Source organism: Cucumis melo, chromosome 10 (assembly GCF_025177605.1).
Source record: "Cucumis melo cultivar AY chromosome 10, USDA_Cmelo_AY_1.0, whole genome shotgun sequence".
Classification (NCBI taxonomy): Eukaryota; Viridiplantae; Streptophyta; class Magnoliopsida; order Cucurbitales; family Cucurbitaceae; genus Cucumis; species Cucumis melo.
Window position 1 is genome coordinate 11,706,287 of NC_066866.1, and position 22,474 is coordinate 11,728,760.

The 22,474-nt window shown below is 36.5% G+C and overlaps 1 protein-coding gene and 1 long non-coding RNA gene across 4 annotated transcripts in view; one reads left to right on the plus strand and one right to left on the minus strand.

Annotated features, from left to right (window-relative positions):
* Positions 1-14,384, plus strand: part of LOC103496693 (plant UBX domain-containing protein 7) — a 28,083-nt gene extending 13,699 nt beyond the window's left edge. For all 3 annotated transcript variants that reach the window (XM_008458658.3, XM_008458659.3, XM_051091416.1), the window contains exons 5-11: positions 5,554-5,746; positions 10,349-10,426; positions 10,518-10,586; positions 11,219-11,362; positions 11,447-11,546; positions 13,366-13,619; positions 13,970-14,384. In XM_008458658.3, the coding sequence (XP_008456880.1) occupies positions 5,554-5,746; positions 10,349-10,426; positions 10,518-10,586; positions 11,219-11,362; positions 11,447-11,546; positions 13,366-13,619; positions 13,970-14,134 (1,003 nt within the window). In that variant the 3' untranslated portion in view covers positions 14,135-14,384. The remainder of the gene's footprint in view (positions 1-5,553; positions 5,747-10,348; positions 10,427-10,517; positions 10,587-11,218; positions 11,363-11,446; positions 11,547-13,365; positions 13,620-13,969) is intronic.
* A 1,774-nt stretch (positions 14,385-16,158) lies between these two features.
* Positions 16,159-17,150, minus strand: LOC127151339 (uncharacterized). Its single transcript, XR_007824248.1, has 3 exons — positions 17,078-17,150; positions 16,941-17,004; positions 16,159-16,335 (listed from the first exon to the last, which is right to left on the minus strand). It is a non-coding gene; the product is annotated as an uncharacterized LOC127151339 (long non-coding RNA).
* Between the last annotated feature and the right edge of the window lie 5,324 nt (positions 17,151-22,474).

Consider the following 22,474-nt stretch of genomic DNA (forward strand, 5'->3'; position numbering starts at 1 on the left):
AACTGATCGACCACGAAGTAAACAACGTTTAGAACATTAAGGAAAAATAGACCAAGCTAACAATCTGGAAAACCAAAAAAACAACGAACAACCAGCAATGAAAAACTAAATAACCAAGAACGACGGAACCTGGACTCTGCCGGTCTACTACTACTAGGATTACCTCCCACCCCTTGACTTCGGCAACCCTTCGATGAAGTCCATTGAGACATCACTCCATAAAGGCATTAGTAACCCGGTTGGAGACGACGTCGAGGACTTGTTTCTCTGGCAGATCACACATTCATCACAATATTTCTTTGTCTTTCTTCATCCCTTTCAAATACAATTCACTGGTCACTCTCTCATAGGTTCTTAGAAAAACCCAAGTGTCCTCCAAATACTAAGTCATGATAGGTGTGCATAATGGTTGACAGCAAGGATGATGAACTTGAAACCACTAACCTGCCTTTGAATTTCAGCACCCCTTGATGAAGGGTATAATGTAGTATCTCTAACTGCTGCTCTTCCATCAATCGTATGATCTCCTGTAGCCCCGGGTCCCTGTTCACTTCTTCTTTGATGACGGCCACATCTAACAATGCTAGCGCCATAAGTTGGTTCAAGTGCACAGTTAGGGGAATCTTGGACAAGGCATCAGCGGCCTTGTTTTCTAAACCCGGTTGGTAAACTACATCAAAAGAATACCCCAGGACCTTGGCTATCCATTTTTGATATTGGGGTTGTATCACACTCTGCTCCAACAAGAATTTTAGTGACCTTTGATCCGTTTTCACCATAAACTTCCTCCCCAACAGATAATGGTGCCACCTCTGAATCGCGAAAACCACCGCAATCAACTCCCTTTCATTCACCGGGCGCGTCCTATCCCGCACACACAAGGTCTTGTTGAAGTAAGCTATTGGTCGTCGGCCTTGAGTCAACACTGCCCCAACCCCAAATCCTGAAGCATCCGACACAAATCTCAAACGACAAGTTGAAGTCAGGCATGGCTAGTATTGGGACGAGACTTGTTGAAGTCAGGCATGACAAAGTCTCCATCTCATCAACATTATGCACACCTATCATGGCCATGTTAAGCCTTTCAAACGCTGTCTCTGCTTCCTCACTCCATCGAAAAGCACTAGTCTTTGTAATTGAGTTAGGGGAGCTGCCATGGTGCCATAGTTCTTCACGAATCGTTGGTAGTACCCCGTGAGGCCTAGGAATCCTTGAATTTCCAGCACGTTGGTAGAGACCGGCCATTCCCTGACAGCCCTGATCTTTTCGGGGTCTACCTCAATGCCTTTTTCAAATATGAAGTGGCCCAAGTACCCAATCCGTGGTTTTGCAAAGCTACACTTTTCCAGGTTTGCGTACAATTCATTCTCTCTCAACAGTTCTAAGACAACTTTCAAGTGCTGCAAATGTTCGTCTAGTCCTTTACTGTACACCAAAATGTCATCGAAGAAAACAAGGACACCTTCTCAAATACTGCTTGAATACTTGATTCATCAAAGCCTGGAATGTCGAGGGGGCGTTAGTCAAACCGAACGACATCACTAGGAATTCGTAATGGCCCTCGTGAGTACAGAAGACTGTCTTTTCAATATCATCAGGGCACATCCGTATTTGGTGGTATTCGGCCTTGAGGTCAATCTTGGAGAACATGTTAGCTCCATTTAGTTCATCAAACAGCTCCTCGATGATCGGGATAGGGAATTTATCGGGTATGGTCACATTAGTTAGGGCTCTGTAATCTACACAAAATCGCCAGCTCCCGTCTTTCTTCCTCACCAACAACACCAGGCTGGAATAGAGGCTCTTGTTGGGACGGATGATGCCTGAGGACAGCATCTCATCTACCAATCTCTCCATCTCTTCTTTTTTGTGGTGGGCAAACCTATAGGGCCTTACATTCACCGGGTCAATTCCGCTCTTCAAATATATATGATGGTCAATGCTGCGTTGAGGGGGTAACTTTTTGTTGGATCTCAATCCAACACTGAATTTCTTAAGGCAAACTAACAATTTAATTGAAATGAAAACGGCTGTATACAAGCTAAACGAAGAAGTTCAACGATTATGATATGTATTATCCAGAAATGCAAGCGAAGGAGCTCAACGATTACAATATGAAATATCCAAAAAGGTAAACGAAGGAATTCAACGATCGGAAGTGTAAACGAAGGAGCTCAACGATTACAATATGAAATAGCCAAAAAGGTAAACGAAGGAACTCAACGATCAGCAATATAAACGAAGGAGTTCAACGATTACAATATGTAATTCATAAATGAAAAAGACTATCACTGAAGACTCTCTCTCTAGAGCTACAGTGCCCACTACTTCATGAAAATTTTCCTCCTGTCATCCTTCTCTCCTCTACCTATTTATAACCTTCAGATGGTCCCACCTTCCTAACAAACAATTCTAACAGAAATGTGGTCCCCCCTATACAACCGACTTCCATCAATTCTTTACTGTTTTCTATCCCTCCTCTGGTATTGATGAATAATTGGGGGTGTAACACTTTTCCGGCCATTCAAACACACTCGTGAACTTCTCCAGAAGGGCGGCCATGGGAGCATCCCCTGGTGCTATCGTTTCTTCTTCCTGCTCTTCCTCCCTAATTGGCTTGCCTCCATGGCTCGGCATTCCATTAGGAACCCTTGGTCTTCCACCTCCCACGGCTATCGTTTTGGTAAGGCTCGGATCAACCCTGATAGTGATCTTCTTGCCTTGGTGACAGAAAGTCAGCAACAAATTTTTCCAATCTACTTCGGTCACCTTAAGAGAGTATAACCATTGCATTTCTATGATCATATCCACTCCCCCCAATTCCAAGGGCAGGAAGCTGTCATTCACCTTCCATTCTCCCACCCAAACCTCCACATCGCTGCACACTCCCTTGCCTTTTACTGTCGTCCCCGAGCCTAAGATCACTCCATAATTAGGAGTTTCATGTAGTGCTAGCCCCAACTTTGTCACTAACTTCTCAGCAATGAAGTTGTGAGTCGCCCCACACTCAATTAGTATCACTACTTCTTCCTCCCTAATCCTCCCCTTGACCTTCATGGTTCTCGGGTTGGTCAAACCTACTACAGTGTCAATGGATAACTCAATGTTCAGGTTTTCCATGTTAAGAACTTCTACTAGCTTAACTTCGGCCTCTGCGTCAAAGAACTCTTCCTCCATAATTTCCAATTCTTCTCCTCCTTCTTTGATCAACAACATTCGAAGCTCCTTATTCTCCTTGGTTTTGCATCTATGGCCTACAGAATATTTTTCCCCATAGCAAAAACATAATCCCTTTTCTCTTCGGGCCTGAAACTCAGCATTCGTTAGTTGTTTAGTGGGCCCATCACGACGGTTATCTCCCTCCGCCACCTCCCTCAAAGTGATCGTCTGCATTGGCCAGTTACCTATGGTTATGGCTTCTTTTGCGGCTGTTGTGACCATGTTCTTGGGTTGTTGGTTCTTGTATAGGGCCTTGATGTCATACGCGCTTATCAGCCCACACTCTTTTCGGACTAGTTCTCTGTTCTCGATTTTTAATGCCAACTTCATCATTTGGGCCAGCCTAACGGGCTCCAGCATTTCTACTTCGGATTTCAACCATGGATTCAATCCGTTCATGAACATCTCCTCTAGCACCACTGTGGGTAAGAAGGCCACCGGAGCTAGCAGCTTGTCGAATCGGTTTCGGTATTCCTCAACGATCGTCTCCAATTTGATGGTTAAGAACCTGCCTACTAACCTACCATCATGTATTGCCCAGAATCGCACTAACATCTTCTGTTTCAAGTTATCCCATCCCTTGAATGCTCGTTCTTCTTGCACCCGATACCAATCAAGAGCTGGTCGATCGAAGCTTATCACAGCTATCGTGAGTTTCTCCGAGTCAGACAGGTTATGTATTTTAAAGTAATGGTCTGCTCGAAAAAGCCACGAGTCAAGGTCCATTCCATAAAAAACCGGCATCTCAACATTTTTGAACTTACTACGATCCAGTGCTCGTTCTTCGTCTGTTTTGACTTCCTCTTTCGACTCCATCATTGTTGCGGAAACCGTGGATTCAGCCTTCTTGACTTGGCTGGTTGACCCCTCCTTTGTTTTCTTCTTGGTTGAGTCGTCTCTGATAATCCCTTCAATGTACTTCAGGATAACTTGCTATTGTTGATACTGTTTATCAATCTGGGAGTTCATCTTAGTAATGTTCTTCGACAGCAACGCTATGTTTTCTTCGATTATCGGGAGTCTGCATTCCTTGTTCCACTGTCTCTAATCTCTTTTCGACCATTCTTGCCATCGTAATGCGCTTGCCCAAGTTTCAGGCTCTGATACCAAATGTTAGGATACCAACTGGTTCCTTAACCTCTATTAATATTTCAACCAAAATACGGTTAAAAACAACACAATAACTTCAAGATAATAACCAGGAAACACAATTATACTGATCAACCACGAAGTAAACAACACGTTCAGAACATTTAGAAAAAACAAACCAAGCTAACAATCTGGAAAACCAAAAAAACAACAAACAACCAGCAATGAAAAACTAAATAACCAAGAACGACGGGTCCTGGACTCTGCCTTCTCCCTTGCAAGGAAGCTACAGCCTCTCTCGTCTTTCTCAAAATTTCCGTACCTTCCTCTGCTCCCCCCTCTCCTTTTAATTCCCACTACTAACTAACTCGTGGTCCCCACCTGCTGGACCCGGATCTCCTTGCTTTACTCCCCACTACCACGTTCAACCTTTTCATTGGTTTCATGGCTATCCTCCCTACTTCCACGTGTTTCCCCCTCACTGGCTTCATGTATTTTCCTATTTCTCCTATTATACGTGAATAGAATTGGGGGCCTAGCCTAGTATTAGCCTTTTGTTCTATTAGATTGTCTCCTTGGATTCATTTGTATTAGTTGACAACGCTATAGGCTTCGTGTTGGTCTCAAATGGAAAGTTTTGATAATTTTGTAAGGTTTGTTAAGGGTCATAGGGGATATCAATATATTTGAATGTCCGGGTGCGCTAATGATTCTTAGGTTTCTATCTCATTTTATAATTCTTATATACTTTGAGTTTTGTCTCATTATTATAAACGAGACTCATTTTCTTTTCAAAAAAAATAAAATAAAAAAAAGAAGATCTACCACCACATACACTTGCTATCACCATACTCATTTGCTCATCAGGAAATATCAAAATTCACTTTTAAGAGCTTATTCCAGGAGCATCATTGGTAATTTCTTCTAAAATGTTTTTTTGTTGACTTTTATATTAGTTCTCAGAAGCTCAAACTTCCTTGACAATATTAATTATATTTATACTACCAACTTGCTTCTGTTTTTGAGAAATTGCAACCGTTTTAATCAAAACAGTGTGGCTAACTTTTTCCAGCATTTGTATGCTTTTTCATTGTACGTTTAAATTAGCTTTTACGAGCTATTTTGTTCTTCACACCTTTATGATGTTGCATTGTTTGACTCCTACATGAAGCAATATGCCATTTTTAACATGCTTTTTTATTAATTTTATTTCCTAAAACGTGGTTATTGGTTAACTTTGTTTAGAACAACTATGGGGTATCTGCCAAATGAATCTGGATCATCAATAGGGTTCCGGAACTTGCAAAATGAAGTGAAACATCATGATGTTTGGGAATCAGGAGATGGTGCAGCATCCACAAGTGGCAATTCTCGAGATAATTTAGCTTCTTTATACCGCCCTCCTTACCATTTGATGTTCACTGGGTCCTTTGAAAAGGTGAGTTATTTTATCTGTTTATTCATTCATTTTTAACCCTTAAAAAAGGTGAGTTAGAGTCCCTTGTTTTACATTGTTCGTGCCTGACCTTTACAAAATCTTACAATGTTAAGGTTGATCTTATGGTGGATGCATGCCATGTTCTTGGAAGAAGGCATTCTCTGTCCCCAATTCCCCCCCTCCACACCAAAAAAAAAAAAATAATAAATAAATAAATAATAAAAAAAAAACAAAACAAGAAAGAAAGAAAACTGACTTCGGAACAATATCTGTGTGAATTGGAACTAGAGGGGGTGATGACACTCGAGGGCTTCCATTTGAAATGGACTGATTGTATTAATGGGTGTGCTAGAGATTCTAAATTCTCTAGGCAGAATTTTAGACAAGAGGGATTGGGCAAGGATGCCCTTTGTTTTCTTTTCTTTTTCTTAGAGTTAGTGAAATTCTTAGCAATATAAGTACATGATTTATGCGAACCGCGTCAATATACTTATTTGGATGACATGCCGATACTCTTATCCAAAATCATTGTCATTCATCAATCATCCAGCAGCTGTTTGACCCAAGATATGTCTGTCTTTTCCAAGATATGGAAGCTCCCTTGGTCAACACTATGGAGCAGCCTGAATTCAGATGCCCATGGATTAACCTATCTCTCTCTTGGTATTGCCCATCAGAATGCCAATGACTATGCTATCTTGAGTATATATGGGTCGAGCATTACAATGCCTTCAATTGGACTTGGACTGTAGTTCCTGTACAAGACTCATTGGATTGGCATTGAATGTCACTTTTGAATCGTCCCTTCAAAGCTACAAAGGAAGTCTTACATTTGCTGTGATCGAAGATTTGGGAAGAAAGGAATGCTAGAATCTTCAAAGATATTGCTAAATCATACAAAGAACTAAATAAGCCAAGAATCATCTATTTTCACTGCCTTCTTTTTGGTGTAAAGATCTACAGCCCCCAAAATCCACAATTTAAATCTTCTTATTGCTAATTTGAAACATCTTATGTTTTTCCTGTGAATGGGGGGCCCTTTTGTATCCCTTTTAAATAATTTTGGATTATTTCTTTCATCAACAAAATTGTTTCTTACCCAGTAAAGAACTATTAGAATGGTGACGATGTCAAAATTGTGAAAAATCTTCTTTATGTGAGACTATTGGGAATTATGCTATAAGTTGAGCTCAACATCTTTGCCTTTTATGTATCTTGGTCTCTCTTTAGGGGGTTATTCAAGGAGTAGTTCATTTTGGCAGCTTATGATTCATAAAATTCAAAACAAGCTAGAGGAGTGGTAAACATTCAATCTATCAAGAGGAGGAACAGTTTGCTGCTCAGTTTTATCTAGCATCCTCGATATTGCATGCCGATTTTATCAATACCTCTCAAAGTTTTTATTGGCAGTGGGAAGAGTTTTGCAGTTTTTCTTCTGGGATGGTTTAGAGTGAAGCAAAGTTAGTCATTTAGTAAAATGGGAATCGGTTTCTAAAGCATAAATTGATGGTTCCTTGAAATTAAAAAATATGGCTCTTTTGGTCAAATGAGATTGGTGATTTATATTTGAAAAGGATTTTCTCTGATGTAAAGTTATTTAAAGCATTTATGGCATTGGTATTTATCGACACATGAGGATATGGTTTGAGTTTGTGTAGCTCAATGATTAGCATTTCTAAGGTTTGGAAATAGTCTTTAGCATCCTTCAAGTTTAGAAATGGCAGAAGAATCTCTTTTTGGTCTCTAGCCTTCAAGCTTAGGTCGACCAACTGTACAATTAGGAAGCAATTTTGCAAGTTTAATCTGCTTCCTTAATTCCATTTAATTTTCTACAAAGAAGGCTTTTTGTGTATATTTTTGGTTGGATTATTGGTTGCTTATGGTCTGTATGTTCTTTTTTCCCATTTCCTTTCAACCTTTCCTTGACAAATAATGATCATAACAGTTCTCGGTAATCAATTAAAATTTCATTTCTTAATTAAAAAAATGGGTTATAAGATACGAAGAGCTATGTCTAATTGGGGAGTGGATGATATGACTTCATTGTCCTCCCCTTTGAATAATCTTCATCTTTAAGGCGTGTATTCTTATAAATCGTATTGTTTCAGCTTGATGCCTCCTCTTTCTTCTTGCCCATTTTATTTGCAAAGCTCTAGTTGGTTTATATCTCCAAGGTTTAGATCAACTCAAAGAAAAAAATGTTTTTTACGTTTGTGGTCAAATACTTAAAAGCAAGAACCTAAACTAAATGCTCCGCAGGTTTGGTGAGCAATCATTTTGAATATTAGTAAAATATGCGAAAGCTCTCGGCAATAATTCAATAGGATTTTTTAAGCACCGAGGCAGCACAAGACTTAGAGCAGTGTTTTGAAAGGCACGATCGGGTGTGCATGACAAAAAGGTGCACGCCTTTTGGCAACTTCCAGGAAATGCCGAGGGGCGAAGCATGCTCATAGGGTGTTTTTCCTATCTTTTAACAATTTAATTTAATTTTAAATATGCATCCCTTAAACGCAAACAAATTTGTGTTTTAATATAAAAATATATATACATTTATAATTTTTTGAACCTAATTCATCATTACACTATGTATGATATGACAACAACACTAAGGGGGTCAACTTACTTCTTCTTCACAGTTTCTTCTCCAAAAAATCAGTTTGTCTCTTCTCTTCTCCTTATTCTTCGTTCTTCTTCTTCTTCTTTCATGTTGCCTCTCCTCCCCTCTTTCAAGCTTAGTAGATGAGTGGGGGTAAAGATTCAAAAGAAGCAAAGACAAAAGGGTCCAATGGATGCATATTTTACACCGCACCCAGAAACTGTGGTGCAAAATAGAACGAATGACAACAAAGCAAACTACGATGAATGAGGCATACAAAAAGGAAATAAGGGAGCACACCATCCAAAGAATTACTCGATGGTTTTATGATGTGGGAATACCTCTCAATGCCTGCAATTATGAATGCTTTGCCCCTATGGTTGAAGCAATTGAGCGATTCGCTCCTTGATTGAAACCAGCATGCATCATGAGTTGAGAGTGTCGTGTTCCAAAAAGGAATTAGAAACTACAGATGAGTTGATGAGGCCATAAGGCAGAGTGGGCCAAGGTTGGATGCGCCATTATGGTTGATGGATGGACAAATAGAAGAAACAGGACATTAATTAACTTGTTGGTTCCTCAAGAACTAATTCTAAGACTAATGCTTCATGTTCATCTTCATCTTGCACACAACTACCACCGCAACCCACTCCCACACCAGTTAATTTGGATGACTTTGAGACTAACGAAGACGATATAAATGGTTATAAGACGAACAATAGAAAGAATGAAGTGGAAGACCTATTTAGTGAAGATGACTTTGATATTTAGGATTTTATAATTGTATTTGTGATTGTTTTTATGTCATTTCACTTAACTTGGTGTTGAATGACTATATTTAAATCTTATCTATCTTTTTTTTTTTGTCAAGTTTTATTTCTGTCCATCTATGTTTTGGAGTAAATAGACGTGTGTGTGTGTGTATATATAATTTTTATATTTTCTATATATAGTGCGCTTTACAAAAAAACCCACTCCTTTTTATGTGCATTGTGCCTAGGCTCTAGAGGGCTATTGCGCCTCGGTTTGCCTTGGACATTTTAAAACAATGCTTAAGAGAAACTCACTCAATATTCATTTAGCTTGTATATTATAATTGATTTAAATAGCCAAGGAGCTAGAATTGTAATGCAAAAACATTAAGATAATTAAGTAATGATTAGGTTTTTTTTTTTTTTTTTTATTTTTCTTTACATTCGTGATTGTCTGGATCAGCTTATGCACACCTTGGCTAATATCACGGGACAACCTGTCTGACCTTACAACATTTGGGTATGAAGGAAAATCATAGGATATTAATTGCAAGTAGGCAACCATCATGAATTGAACTCATGATTTCTTGATCATTTGTTGAGACTATGTCTCCTTTTTATCCATTAGGGCAAACCATGATGGTTAACTAAGTAATGATTACTAAAAGAAAATATGTGGGAAATTGAAAAAAAAAAGTAGAATCATTAAAACAATATGTAATTAAATTGAAATTTGCGTACCACAAAACTCATTGTAGTTGTCTGTTGGATTTTGTGTAATTATAAGCTTGGTTTGTTTCTTTTGGATATCATTTTTGTAGTTAGGGCGTGTTCCTTTTTGAAATTATAGTTAAGCTTCTTTCCTCCGAATCTTGCCAAAATCTGCTATTAAAATAAACTCAAGTAAACCAATTATCTCTTTCGAACTAATTCAAGTGACTCCAAGTTCCAGAATTAGAGATTGATAATTAGTTTAAATCTACTTGAAGACTGAAAACTTGGGATGTCAAAGTATGCCCTTGTATATTCTTTCATTTCTCATTTGCAGTTTCTTGAATGAAAAATAAAATTCTATTTCATTGTTTCTATCTTAATACCATATTTTGGTGCTCGTTCTTCTGATATAAGTTTCTTTTATTGAAAGATCTCAAGCATTCTTCTGTTTGTGTAGTGATGCAGTTCTGTCTTTAATCAACAAGTTGGTACATTTTTGCCATTCCTCAATTTACTGGAGGTTTTTGTCTTCTTCAGGCAAAAGGTGCTGCCTGCGTCCAGGACAAGTGGCTGATAGTAAATCTGCAGTCCACCAAGGAATTCAGCTCGCATATGGTATTATTTTCAACCATTGTGATTTCCATCTTGGTAGGCCGCTTACCATTTTAACAGGCACTTACTTGGGATACCTATTTTGCTTCTGTAGCTTAACCGGGATACATGGGCAAATGAAGCTGTTTCTCAAACTATTTCTACCAATTTTATTTTTTGGCAGGTCAGCTCCATACTTTTTGTACTCGCACATGGCATCTCAACACTTCGCATAAAAGTTGACGTAGAACATTGTATTCTTTACCATTTTATTTGTTTTTGAAAATGAAACATAACAATTGCATATGATCATCTCATTAAATGAAAACTACCAATTAAATAAAAGACTCGAAGCTCAAACTAAGTCCAAACTGAAATTGTACTAACAAATTGTATGAAGACTTGGTCTTATTGGTGATAATATTGGTTCAGAAGAACTCATGGATTAATTATAAGCTACGAACAAACCTGAGTATTCAGGAGCACCGGTATTCTCTCCCCTCTAAAAACAATGCAAAATTCTTTCAAGTTGCAATTTTCCTAAACGAACCTGGAATTCTGATTCACCAAAGTTTGACCTTGTTCATTTGTCCATAAAATGGAATGGCATGTCAGAGCTGCCATTGTCCCATATTAGTACCCTTCTTTTCTTTTCTTTTTTTTTGTTTTCCTCTTCTGGTAAGATTGATTTCGTCAGTTGCAGAACTGTCTTTTAATGTAAAGTTTATCGTTTCTTTTTCTGTTTATATAACATTGGTGATTCTAGGTTATATTCAGTTCCATTTTTTTTAATCATATCATGTTATTTGCACTCAGGTGTATGATGATTCAACTGAAGGCCAAAAGGTCTGCACATATTATAAACTAGAATCAATTCCTGCTGTCCTTGTCATTGATCCCATAACAGGGCAAAAAATGCACTCTTGGTTCGGAATGGTTCAACCTGAACGGCTACTTGAGGTGTGAATGTTTCTGGAGAACTTGTCTTTTATCTCAATAATGGGTTTGGTTTATCTGGCAAAGATATTATCTTGTGTCTTGCAGGATCTATTGCCCTTCATGGATGGAGGTCCAAAGGATCATCATGTTACCTTATCTCATAAACGTCCAAGGGAGAGTTCCTTGACTCCACCGAAAGTTAGAGGTATTTTGTGTTTTATTTTAGTTTAGAAGTTTAGAACATTAATGGTGCAATCTATTCCACAAAAAAAATAACAACATTTATTTAGCCGTTTGTTTCAAGGAATTTGAGGATGGGAATAGGCTTTGGCATCATAAAATCACATTTGGTTGAAGGGTTTTGGTTATTTCTTTGGGAAAAGTTGTTTCCAAGGCATTAATAATAAGCAAAAGTAAGGGATTTCTTTAACCGTGAAAAAGAGTGGGATTTCGATTTTCCATTGCTACCTGAACTCTTCAACCCAAGTATCTCTTCCTGTTTTCGCTTCCTCTTTCATCCTTTCTACATGTATCACTCTTTTTCTTTCTTTTGTTTTCTTTTTAAAAATATTATCTTCTAAGGCTTTGGCTTTGGTCTTGGCATCTACAAGTGAGTAAAGTAGAAATTAGCTTTGGGCTTTTTCTAGTGTGAAGATTCTTCTAAACCCAACAAAATGCAGGAGAAATTCCAAAATTCAGGGAAGAAGAAAAGAGGGGACTGTGATTGAGTTCTTCTGTGTGATTTTCAGTTCATCCCTCGGTGTCAAAAACTCAATTATTTGAGTGGAAGGATTTTGTTGATAGAAAATGGATGAGTTTGGTGTGTCCCCTACTCATCCACATGCCTCCTTCCTCTACCCCTCGAGTATTTTTTTTTTCTTTTCTTTTTTAATCTTCTTATTTTCTTTTCTTTTTTCTTGCCGTTATTATATTTCTTCTATGAATAAAAATGGAATGATATTATTTCAAAATATTTTAGAATATTAACTTAAAACTAACAAATAAACTAACAACTAATTATTTAAAATTAAACCAAGTAACTTAATTATTAAACAGTAAATTTAGTTTAATTTAATACTTTATTATTGTAATCTTGTAACTTCAATTATAAATTACTCATTTTTTATAAATACTTGTAATTAATAATCGAATTAACATTGTTATTTTTCTCAAAACTTTGAATTAAATTTATTGTTTACTAGCTATAATATTTTATAAAGTTGTCATGTAATCAAATATAAATATAATTTTCTTTCATAATATTCAGATAACATTCTCATGCACAGCCTAACACAATTCTTGATTCTCAGCAATTTTATTCCCAGACTTCCTTGTTTTTGGGCATCTATGAAACCTTAAATCAGACAACCCCTATGTGATGTTAAGTAATCAGCTTTCTGCCCAATTCAACTAGCCAAACAACGATTGATTCAACTAATTCTGCCTAATTCAACTAGCGAAATGACTATTGATTCAACTAATTCGTCTAAACAAAGGCAGCTAACAGGCAAGGATGTATGATTTGATGAAGATTCCTTGCGGTTTGATATCTCAATTTATATTGGTGAAAGGAAAGTTCAAACCAGTTTTGAGATTGGACTCAAGAATAACTTGGAATATTTCAACATGAAGAGACGAAAAGATATGATACTGACTTACTTGAAGACAGGCAATATCAAAAGTAGAATAAAGGAACAAGGAAAAGTTCATACGGAAACATTAATACAAATAAAAGTAAATAAGTTGTGTTTCTGATCCCAGATACACACACACACTGTACTGATGATAGTTGGAGGTCCATCGTTATGATTCTTTGGACGGTTAGCTTCCTTTTATGGTCCTTTGGACGGTTAGCTTCCTTTTATGGTCTCCAGTCTTTTTAAAAGTTTATAAAGTGGGTTTTCATTTAAAATAAAAAATAAAAAGAAAGAAAGAAACTTGCATGGCATTAGTTGTGGTTGTGAATGGTTTACGTGTGTATTTTATTGCAAAGAGCTTAAAATTTCTATTTCAATTATCTGCAGAAGTGGATTACGAGGAGGATGAAGAAGTGCAACGTGCATTGGCAGTTTCTCTAGAAGGCATGAAGGAAGCAGTCAAATTGTCCTCTGAGGACAAGGACACAAAAGTTGCCGAGAAGGAAGAAGAGAAGTGCCCAACTTATCCACCATTGCCTGAAGAACCCAAAGGTGACAGAAATCTTCTTTGCAGGATCGGAGTCCGTCTTCCTAATGGACGTAGATGCCAAAGGAATTTCCTCCGAACCGATCCAATCCAGGTATTTGTTTCTTAGGAGCTGCAATTCCATTCTCAATTTTGTTCAGACCTTGTAGGGTTATATGATTCACGCACTTAGGCCTCAGAACTTACGTCAAATGGTTACTTTTCATTCATACTTTGCTGATCTGATAATAGATGCCATACTAAAACATTACAATTTATTCAAGCTTCTAAGAAGCACAAAAACATTAGAATGTTAGACAAAATTATATAATTTAATGCACAAATATGAGCAATATTTATTTGAACTCAACTATAGCCAAACAAATGTACTTATAATCCAACTCAACCCTTTTTGTCAAAAGTTGTGTCTTTCATTTTAACCCTGAGGGCCTTTTCTTGTTGCAGTTGCTTTGGTCTTTCTGTTCTTCTCAGTTAGAGGATGGTGAGACAAAACCGTTCAAATTGACACATGCGATACCAGGAGCTACAAAGACTCTGGACTATGATACCCAAATGACATTTGAGGAATCTGGGCTTGCCAATTCAATGATCTCTGTCGTTTGGGACTGAGAAGGTTCCATTTTCCAAAACTATTTCCAAGCATAGCTGGGCAGTTGTGTAAGTAGTCAGTCAGTCACTGTATTTTGTGGTTTTTCTGCAGTTTCTATATACTATGGGTATAAAGTTTAGCTAGTTCCTTTTTGTTTTTTTCCCCTCGCATTCCCTCTCCTCTCTTCTTTTTTTGTTGAAAATGTATACGCCATACAGAACGGGCGTGGTTATGACTACTATTTGTACGATAAAGAGCTGATTTTTCCTCTTTCGCGCTCCTACGCATGGTGTGTGTTTGCTGTGCTCGTAAAATTTGATTGATAGGTATGATGGTAGTAATGGAACCTATATTTTACTGAAGAAGATACTTTCCTTTTTTTTTCTTTTTTTTTTTTCTTTTTTCGTGGAAGGTAGGGAGAACTATGACAAATTGATGAGTGGATGAAACTAAAGAGACTCAAGTGAATGGAAAGAAGAAAAACAAAGCGAAGAATGAGTATTTAGTTTTGTGGGGATTGGGTTGACGATTTGCGGGGCATGTGTTCTTTGTGGATTTGTTTTCAATTATTTTAATTGAGATTGTTTCGAATGAGCATATCAATGGAAAAATCACACATACAGAAAAAAAGCAAACAAAAGGCCACGATTTTGAAATTTTTACATTTTGCTATTTTGTAAATAGGGAAATTATAAAAGATAAAATATTTTGACGAAGTATATATACTTTATTGAAAAATTGAGTGTAATAAATTGTCTTTCTATACCCGTGAAATAAGTTTAGGTTATTTATTTTGTTGTATAGGAAAGCACACCTTTTTAATTGATTAGATGTTAAAAAAGTATCTTAATTGATACCAAATGAAATAAATTTTTTTAAAAAATTTAGGGAAATTTTTGTAAATGTAACAAAGCACCAAATGATCGTGTAACAAGGTCCATAAAGTTAGTCTTTTTATAAATATTTCAGGTTTTTCATTCCATCTTTCTTCTATTTCTTGCGATTCGTCTACCTCCTATTATTTCGTCTTCTCCGTTTTTTCCTGATGTCTTTCTTTTTTCCTTTTTTTTCCCTGTGATTTCTTTCAATCGTCTTTTCTTTTTTCAATTATTTATTTACGTTGTTTAATTTTTCCATTGTTGTTCTTCTTTTGTTCTTTTTTTTTTCTGCTTCGATTTCTTTCCATCATCTTTCTACTTTTTCTCTTCTTTTCTCGCTGCGATTTCTTTCCATCGTCTTTTTTCTTTTTATTTTTTTTACGTCGTTTACATTTAGGTAACCAAATCTAAATGAATATGTATAAAAAAATAGCAAAATTTAAAAGATTGTGTATAAAAAACCTTGAAAAAAAATCATTTGTATTGGAGTAGCCTGTAAACGAACGTATAAAAAAAGTAAACAATCATGTAACAAAAGAATTAAAAAAATCGTGTACCAAATTTTTTTAAAAAATCATTTATATTTGGGTCCCCAAATCTAAATGATCATGTAACAAAATTAAACGATGGAATTGAAAAGGTAAATTGTAGCCATATTTAAACGATCGCGTATAAATTGTAGTCTTATCTAAACGATCGCGTTGTAGATCGCATATAAATTATAGTCATGTCTAAACAATCGTGTTGGAGCCATATCTAAACCATCGCGTATAAATTGTAGCCATATTTAAACAATTCGTATCAAATAATAATCAAATCTAAACGATAGCAAATATATTAGGTGCGCGTTGTTCACGGCGTAGTTGACGGGACATTTTTTATATTTTACATTGTGGGCTTCTGGGTTTTTTCCGTTTTCGAAATTGTTCTATAGAAGGTAAATATTTTGTCGCTTTTTTATATTTTTGAAAAGACCCCTAAAATTTATATAGTAAATGGATTATTTCTAGGGGTCTTGTAACGACCCAACTCCTTATACTGAATCGAAGTCATTACTAAATATAGAACAAGTGGTTTAAGTCATAAAATTTATTAAAAACGCGTAACGTTTAAGAAATTTTATTTATGAAAATTTAAACAAGGTAGTTATGCAAAAAGGTGTAATGCGTTCTAAAGTCCTACTCGGGCCCTATCTACATAAAAAGATGATAAGTAATGAAAAATACTCAAACTCAAATACGAAAGTCTAAAATAAGGATAAGCGGAAGCAGTAGCCCCTATGGCCCTCCACGGTCACTTCGGGTCGCTCGCCAGCTTGCCCTTGCCCTTGCCTCGTCCTCTACCTGAAAATATAAAATGAAGAGAGTGAGTATAAAATACTCAGTAAGGGACCCACTACTAGTCCCACTAGGTGCCTGTTAACTTCCTGTCAGAGTCCTGTAACTGGTACCCAATTTCTGGCACGTTCCCGAACACGTGCAACATGCGCTCCCGTAGGAACGTAACTCTGGTCTTCGGTGCCCCGGGGGACATCTAGGACAGTCGGGATGCGAGGACCCCGTCGGGTCACTCGAGTCATATCTATATCCATGCTAGACTGGTGTCCCGTCGGACCACACAGTCCTCAATAGGTGGTGATCCCGAAGGACACCCATGCAGGTACGACTCTAACAGATTAAGCTAACAGGTACCCTAATTGCAGTATACATACACATGGCATCAGCATATAACATATCACATAAATCGTCTCTACACTCTCCGTCTCGACATTCGTCGTATAGCCATAACAGCTCTCGCCACACATAACAGGCTATAGCATAACCATATCGTCTGTTGCATCATACTAACATTTATTTCAGGCATCGTACTGTCTAATTCTTAACATGAAAAATTGGAGCATACATAGTCTCATACTTCTAAACATGAAGCTAGTAGTAGAATCTCTTACCTGGAGATTTACTTGACGAGTCCTAACCGCAAGGCAGTATGCTTTCCAAGCGACGAGGTCCTAACTGTGTAATATGCCAAGATTCGTAATTAGGTCACCAACGACTAACGGTTCAAGACTCATTTGAAATGACTTACCCTAGAGAGAGGTTGCAGTGCTCAAGCCCCTACCGAAGAAATCCCCCGCTGCAGCAGTTACTTGGTCCAGGGCGACCCTTAAGGAGAAATAATCTAATTTAATTCCAAATTAAATCATTTAGTGCCCAAAAATATTGAATCTTACTGGATAATGCCAAAATAGTTGATTTAATTACCAAAATTAGGTGGAAGGGGCCAAATTAGGCTTGGCGGCTCGGCTGGAAGGAGAACAGGGATCGACTCGGCTCGGCTTGGAGCAAGGAGGCGCGGCTCGGCCTGCAGTGCAGGCGGCGCGGCGCGGCTTGCACGCGGGGAGAGCTGGGCACGTGTGGGCACGGACGCGGGTTCGGTTTCGGGTTCGGCGAGCGGGCGTGGAGCGATTCCGGGTTCGGGTTCGACGGCTGGAGGCGCGCGAGGCTTAGCTGCTGGATTTCAGTCGGCGCGACGGCTGGCTGACGAACGTTCCGGCTGCGCTGCGTCGGATCTAAGCGGCGCGGCGTGGCTGGGCGTGTGAGCGACGGCGTTGCGGACACGGCTGGCTGACGAATCGGCTGCGGCTCCTCAGCGCTGGATCGGAGCGACGCGACGCGGCTGGCTGTTCTTCCTCAGATCGACGCGGCGCGGCGAGTTTCGGCTGCAGACACGGCGCTCGGCTGCGCGGACCAGCTTGGACGATTCTTCCGACGCGGCTAGAAGCTCGGCGACGGCTCGGTTTCGACTGCAGGCTCAGCTGCGCTGCTGAACAGAGAGGGGGGATTCTTGGCGGCTCGGGTTCGCGGCGGCGGCGGCGGCGGCGTGCGGCGGCTAGGGTTTCAATAAAAATTTTTTTCCTTTTTTCTTTTTTTCTTTTCCCCTCTTTCTTTCTTTGATTTTTTTTTCTCTTCCTCTTTACGCACGAGTCCCAAGGCCTTTTTATAAGAAAAAATGACTCTTTTCTTTTCCTTTTAAAAGCCCAAAACAACCCCTCCTCTCTCTCCCCAAATCTCACCAAAAACAACCAACTTTAGTTTAATAAGGCTTCCCTAATTATTTCCAATAAAAATAAAATAATAAAATAAAAAGTAATACTTATTATCCTAAACAAATAAGGATTCCCAACCTTAATTACTCGAGAAAATCAAAATGGTAAGGTTCTTCCAATAAATTTAAAAATTCCCATAACCACACTTAATATTGATGACAATGGCCAAAACAAAAAGAAATATCGAATTTGTTGGGCGTTACAGGTCTTTTTAATACAAAACCATTTTTGAATTTTTGAATAGTAAAGGAAAATATTAGATTCTAGATATCAATTTTTGAAAAAGGGAATTTGATGAAATGAAAAATTCGTGAGGTGCTCTTGGATTTTTGACAAAAAAAAAAAAACATGGACAATAAGTTTTATGGCAAGTCACGTAAGTGCACACGCATGATATTTTCAATATTCCATATGTGACATCCATATGGTTGGATATGACTTTTTGAAAACTTTGTATTTTATTTCTATACAGTGTAAATGGAATCGTCGGAAACGTGATCATGAATGAATTTTCAATAAATTATAGTCTTATAGTAAATATTGGTTATGTCTTTGTAGTTTAACTGGCTTGAGAGAAATGTGTCATGGTTAAGGACGAATTTGAATTTTGAAATTTTCATTTTTATTAGTTTTGATTTGATTTATCGGAACAAACTTGATTTAGTTTGATTTCTTTTAACATAGGAAAAGACTTGGTTTGTGTTTATTTTTTTATAAGGGGTCTTTTCAAAAATATAAAAAAAAGGTAAAGTATTTACATTGTATAGAACAATTCTGAAAATGGAAAAAGCCCAGAGGCCCACCGTGTAAAATATCAAAAATGTTCCGTCAACAATGCACGTAATATATTTGGTAACGCGATTTAATACACGATCGTTTAAATTTGTCTACACGATCGTAGCCAAATCTAAACCAATTTTTTCAAAATTTGATATACGATCGTTATTTGTCTACATGATGGTTTAGAGTTGGGGTTCCAAATCTTAAAAATAAAATTCAAAATTTGGTATACGATCGTTTAGATTTAGCTACACGATCGTTTACATTTGGCTACACGATCGTTTACATTTGGCTACACGATCGTTTACATTTGGGGTTCCAAATCTAATTTTTTTTTTCAAAATTTGGTATACGATCGTTTAGATTTGGCTACAGGATCGTTTAGATTTGCCTACACGATCGTTTAGATTTGGCTACCTCTAAACGATTATTTTTTTCAAAATTTGCTATAAACGATTTTTTTCAATATTCTTTATACATGATCTTTTAATTTTGGTTACTCTAATTTAAATGCCTAACAAATTTTTAATTTTTTCAAGATTCTTTATACACCATCTACGTAAAAAAGAAAAGAAGAAAGATGATTTTTTTTCAATATTCTTTATACACAATCTTTTAGTTTTGGTTACTTTAATTTAAATGCTTAACCAATTTTTTCAAGATTCTTTATACACCGTCTGTTTAAAAAAGAAAAGAAAAAAGATAATACAATGCATGCAATGAATGAAAAAAAAAAGAAAAGAAAAAGAAGAAACATGAATAAAAAGAAATAGATTTGGTTATCTAAAAAAAATGGAAGAAATCACATGAAGAGTATAGAGAAAGAAGACGATAAAAAAATTGAAGAGAGGAGAAAAAGATGGAAGGACAAATCTGAAATATTTAAAAAATGGCTAAATTTATGGGTTTTGTTACACGAGCCTAAATATTTCAGTAGATTGTTTAATTTGTTATATTTAGGAAAGTTTACCTTTTTATAATCTCCAAATGTATTTGTTTATTAACCAAAAATTAATTTCATTTGATTTAATCGAAAGTATTTTATTAACTAACTTTAACATTTTGTTTTTTTCTTTTGAAAATTTAATATAAAGACATCTCATCTTTTACAAAAAAGAAAAAAAAGAAAATGTGGAGATTTGGTTTTCCACAGTTTTAAAGTCTCAAAATTTTATGTTTATTTTATTTTATAAAAACGGTATATGAAGATCCGGTTTCTTTTTTTAGATATAATTTGTTTATTTTTTAAATTTCGAAATATCTCATTAATCAAATTTACAAAAAAAAAAAGAAAAAAAAGTAAAGATTTGGTTTGTTTGTTTTTCTTAAAACATCAAGATAACTAAACCATATAATTCATGTATCATGTTGTTGGAAAATAGAGTAATTCAAAATACAAAAAGTGTAATTTGCTGCAATTTCAATAATATTTGATTTCTTTAAATAAGAATTTTTTTCAATGAAGTTGTTGAGATTTGAAATATATTTTAAAATAAGGTATTTTGATATATTATAGGTTTTTCCAAATCTCAAAAAGTGATAAAACTCACTCTTCCAAATGTCCTCCATCCATTGAGTGACATTTTTCACTAATACGATGGCCTATACAACACGATTTTCATTTTTTTCCTCTCCCATGTTTAATTTACATTATTTTCTATAACATTACAAAATATTTTTTAGATGGTAGGTTTGGATATCATAGATTTAAAAAATTAAAATTTTTTAAACCATTTCTTAATTTAAAGAGACAAAAAAAAAAAAAAAAAACCTAGCTTTTAAACTATGTGTTAAATAAGAAATTTTGGAATCAATCACAAATTGCCACATCATTTACTAAAATAATTATATTTGGGATTAACTAAAAATTGGCATGTGTCCCAAATTAAATTTAAAAACAAATCAGACAATTCTAATGATATCACGTGTCTTTGTTATGAAAATTGGATCAAATTAATTATTTTGGTTAAATTAAATATTATTTACTTGACCTAAAATTCAATTGAGCCCAAAAATAAGCTTAATTTAGCCCAAAATTAAATATGACCAAAATCCATATGATTGAGCCTATGGGTATGGTCCATGGATCAGACCAACCCAAGTCCACAAAAGCCCACCAGGGAACTCTATAAATAGAGGAGTTCTCTTCATTTGCAAGGGTTGGAAATTTTTGACTCCAGAAAGTCTAGAGAGAGTTCTCCCAAGAGATAGAAGCCTCAACTCCTGAAGTCAACCAACCTCGAAGATCGAAGCTTTTTTGAAGATACAAACTTTCTTCCATGACTCCAACTTCAAGAACACCCTCGAAGATTGAAGCTCCTTTGAAGATACAAGCTTTATTCGAAGACTCCAACTTTAAGAACACCCTAAAAGATTGAAGCTTCTTTGAAGATACAAACTTTCTTCCAAGACTCCAACTTCAAGAACACCCTCGAAGATTGAAGCTTCTTTGAAGATACAAGCTTTCTTCCAAGACTCCAACTTCAAGAACACCCTCCAAGATTGAAGCTCATTTGAAGATACAAGTTTTCTTCCAAGACTCCAACTCCAAGAACTTCGTTTCTTCAAATCAAGCGTAAACATTCAGCCGAGAGAGAATCAGAGGATCAAGTTCTAGAGATCGAACTACGTCGCATTAAATCAATATAAATACAACATCAACACAAGTTCAACTCCACGAATCAAATTTCTCCGAAAATTTTGTGTGAACACTATGCACATAATTTGGAAGCTCCAATACCTTATTTGCTTGAAGACAATCATTGTTTGTTTTGAGAAGTTTGGAGATTCTATCATTCATCTTCTAGGTTTTCTTTATTGTTCACGGTCTTCCTGACTTCATGACTTCATGAATTTCAACTGGACGCTTTCTTTCTCCTCCGCAAGAATTTCGAACACATGGACAGTGAAAAACTTCACGTCTTCACGAACTTTGATTGGATGAATATTTTCTCCACCGCAAGGATTTCTATTGAACAACCATTGGAAAGCTTCACATTTTCAGACATTTTCGATCAGAGAGCTTCATGCACGATGATTTTTTTTTGGTAGAATAGGTTTGAAGGTGGAGAGAAGCCAAAAGAGAGAGAGAAAAAAAAAAGACAAATGGTTTGTTCTTAGTTAACGCATGAAGAGGGAGCGAGAATCTTGAGCTATGTACTGGGATCCTAATCTATCAATTAGTGTGATTTTCTTGAGCTATGTATTTGGATCTTGATCTTTCAATTAGGGTTGATTTAAGGCTTGACAGATACATTAATTATTGTTATAGTGTATTTGAGTGAGTTTTTCATTTTTGTGAAGTTTTATTTGAACGTTGGATTTTTAGTTTAAATGAGGTTAGTTTTGTCAATTCATTTTATTCGTTTTTAATTAACTTTTGGATTTTTCATTTGTATAATTATTTATTTATTTTGTTATTTATTGAAACTAAAATATTTTATTTAGTTGTTGCTTTTGAAAATTGAGAAGGCCCATCCAAAAAGTCCAATCCCAAAAGGTGAATTACTCAAAATATCCTCGTCACACAATTTTTGTGAAATTCTCACTTGTGTGTGCAAATATTCTTCTTGAACTTCAGAGCACTGGGATAGACA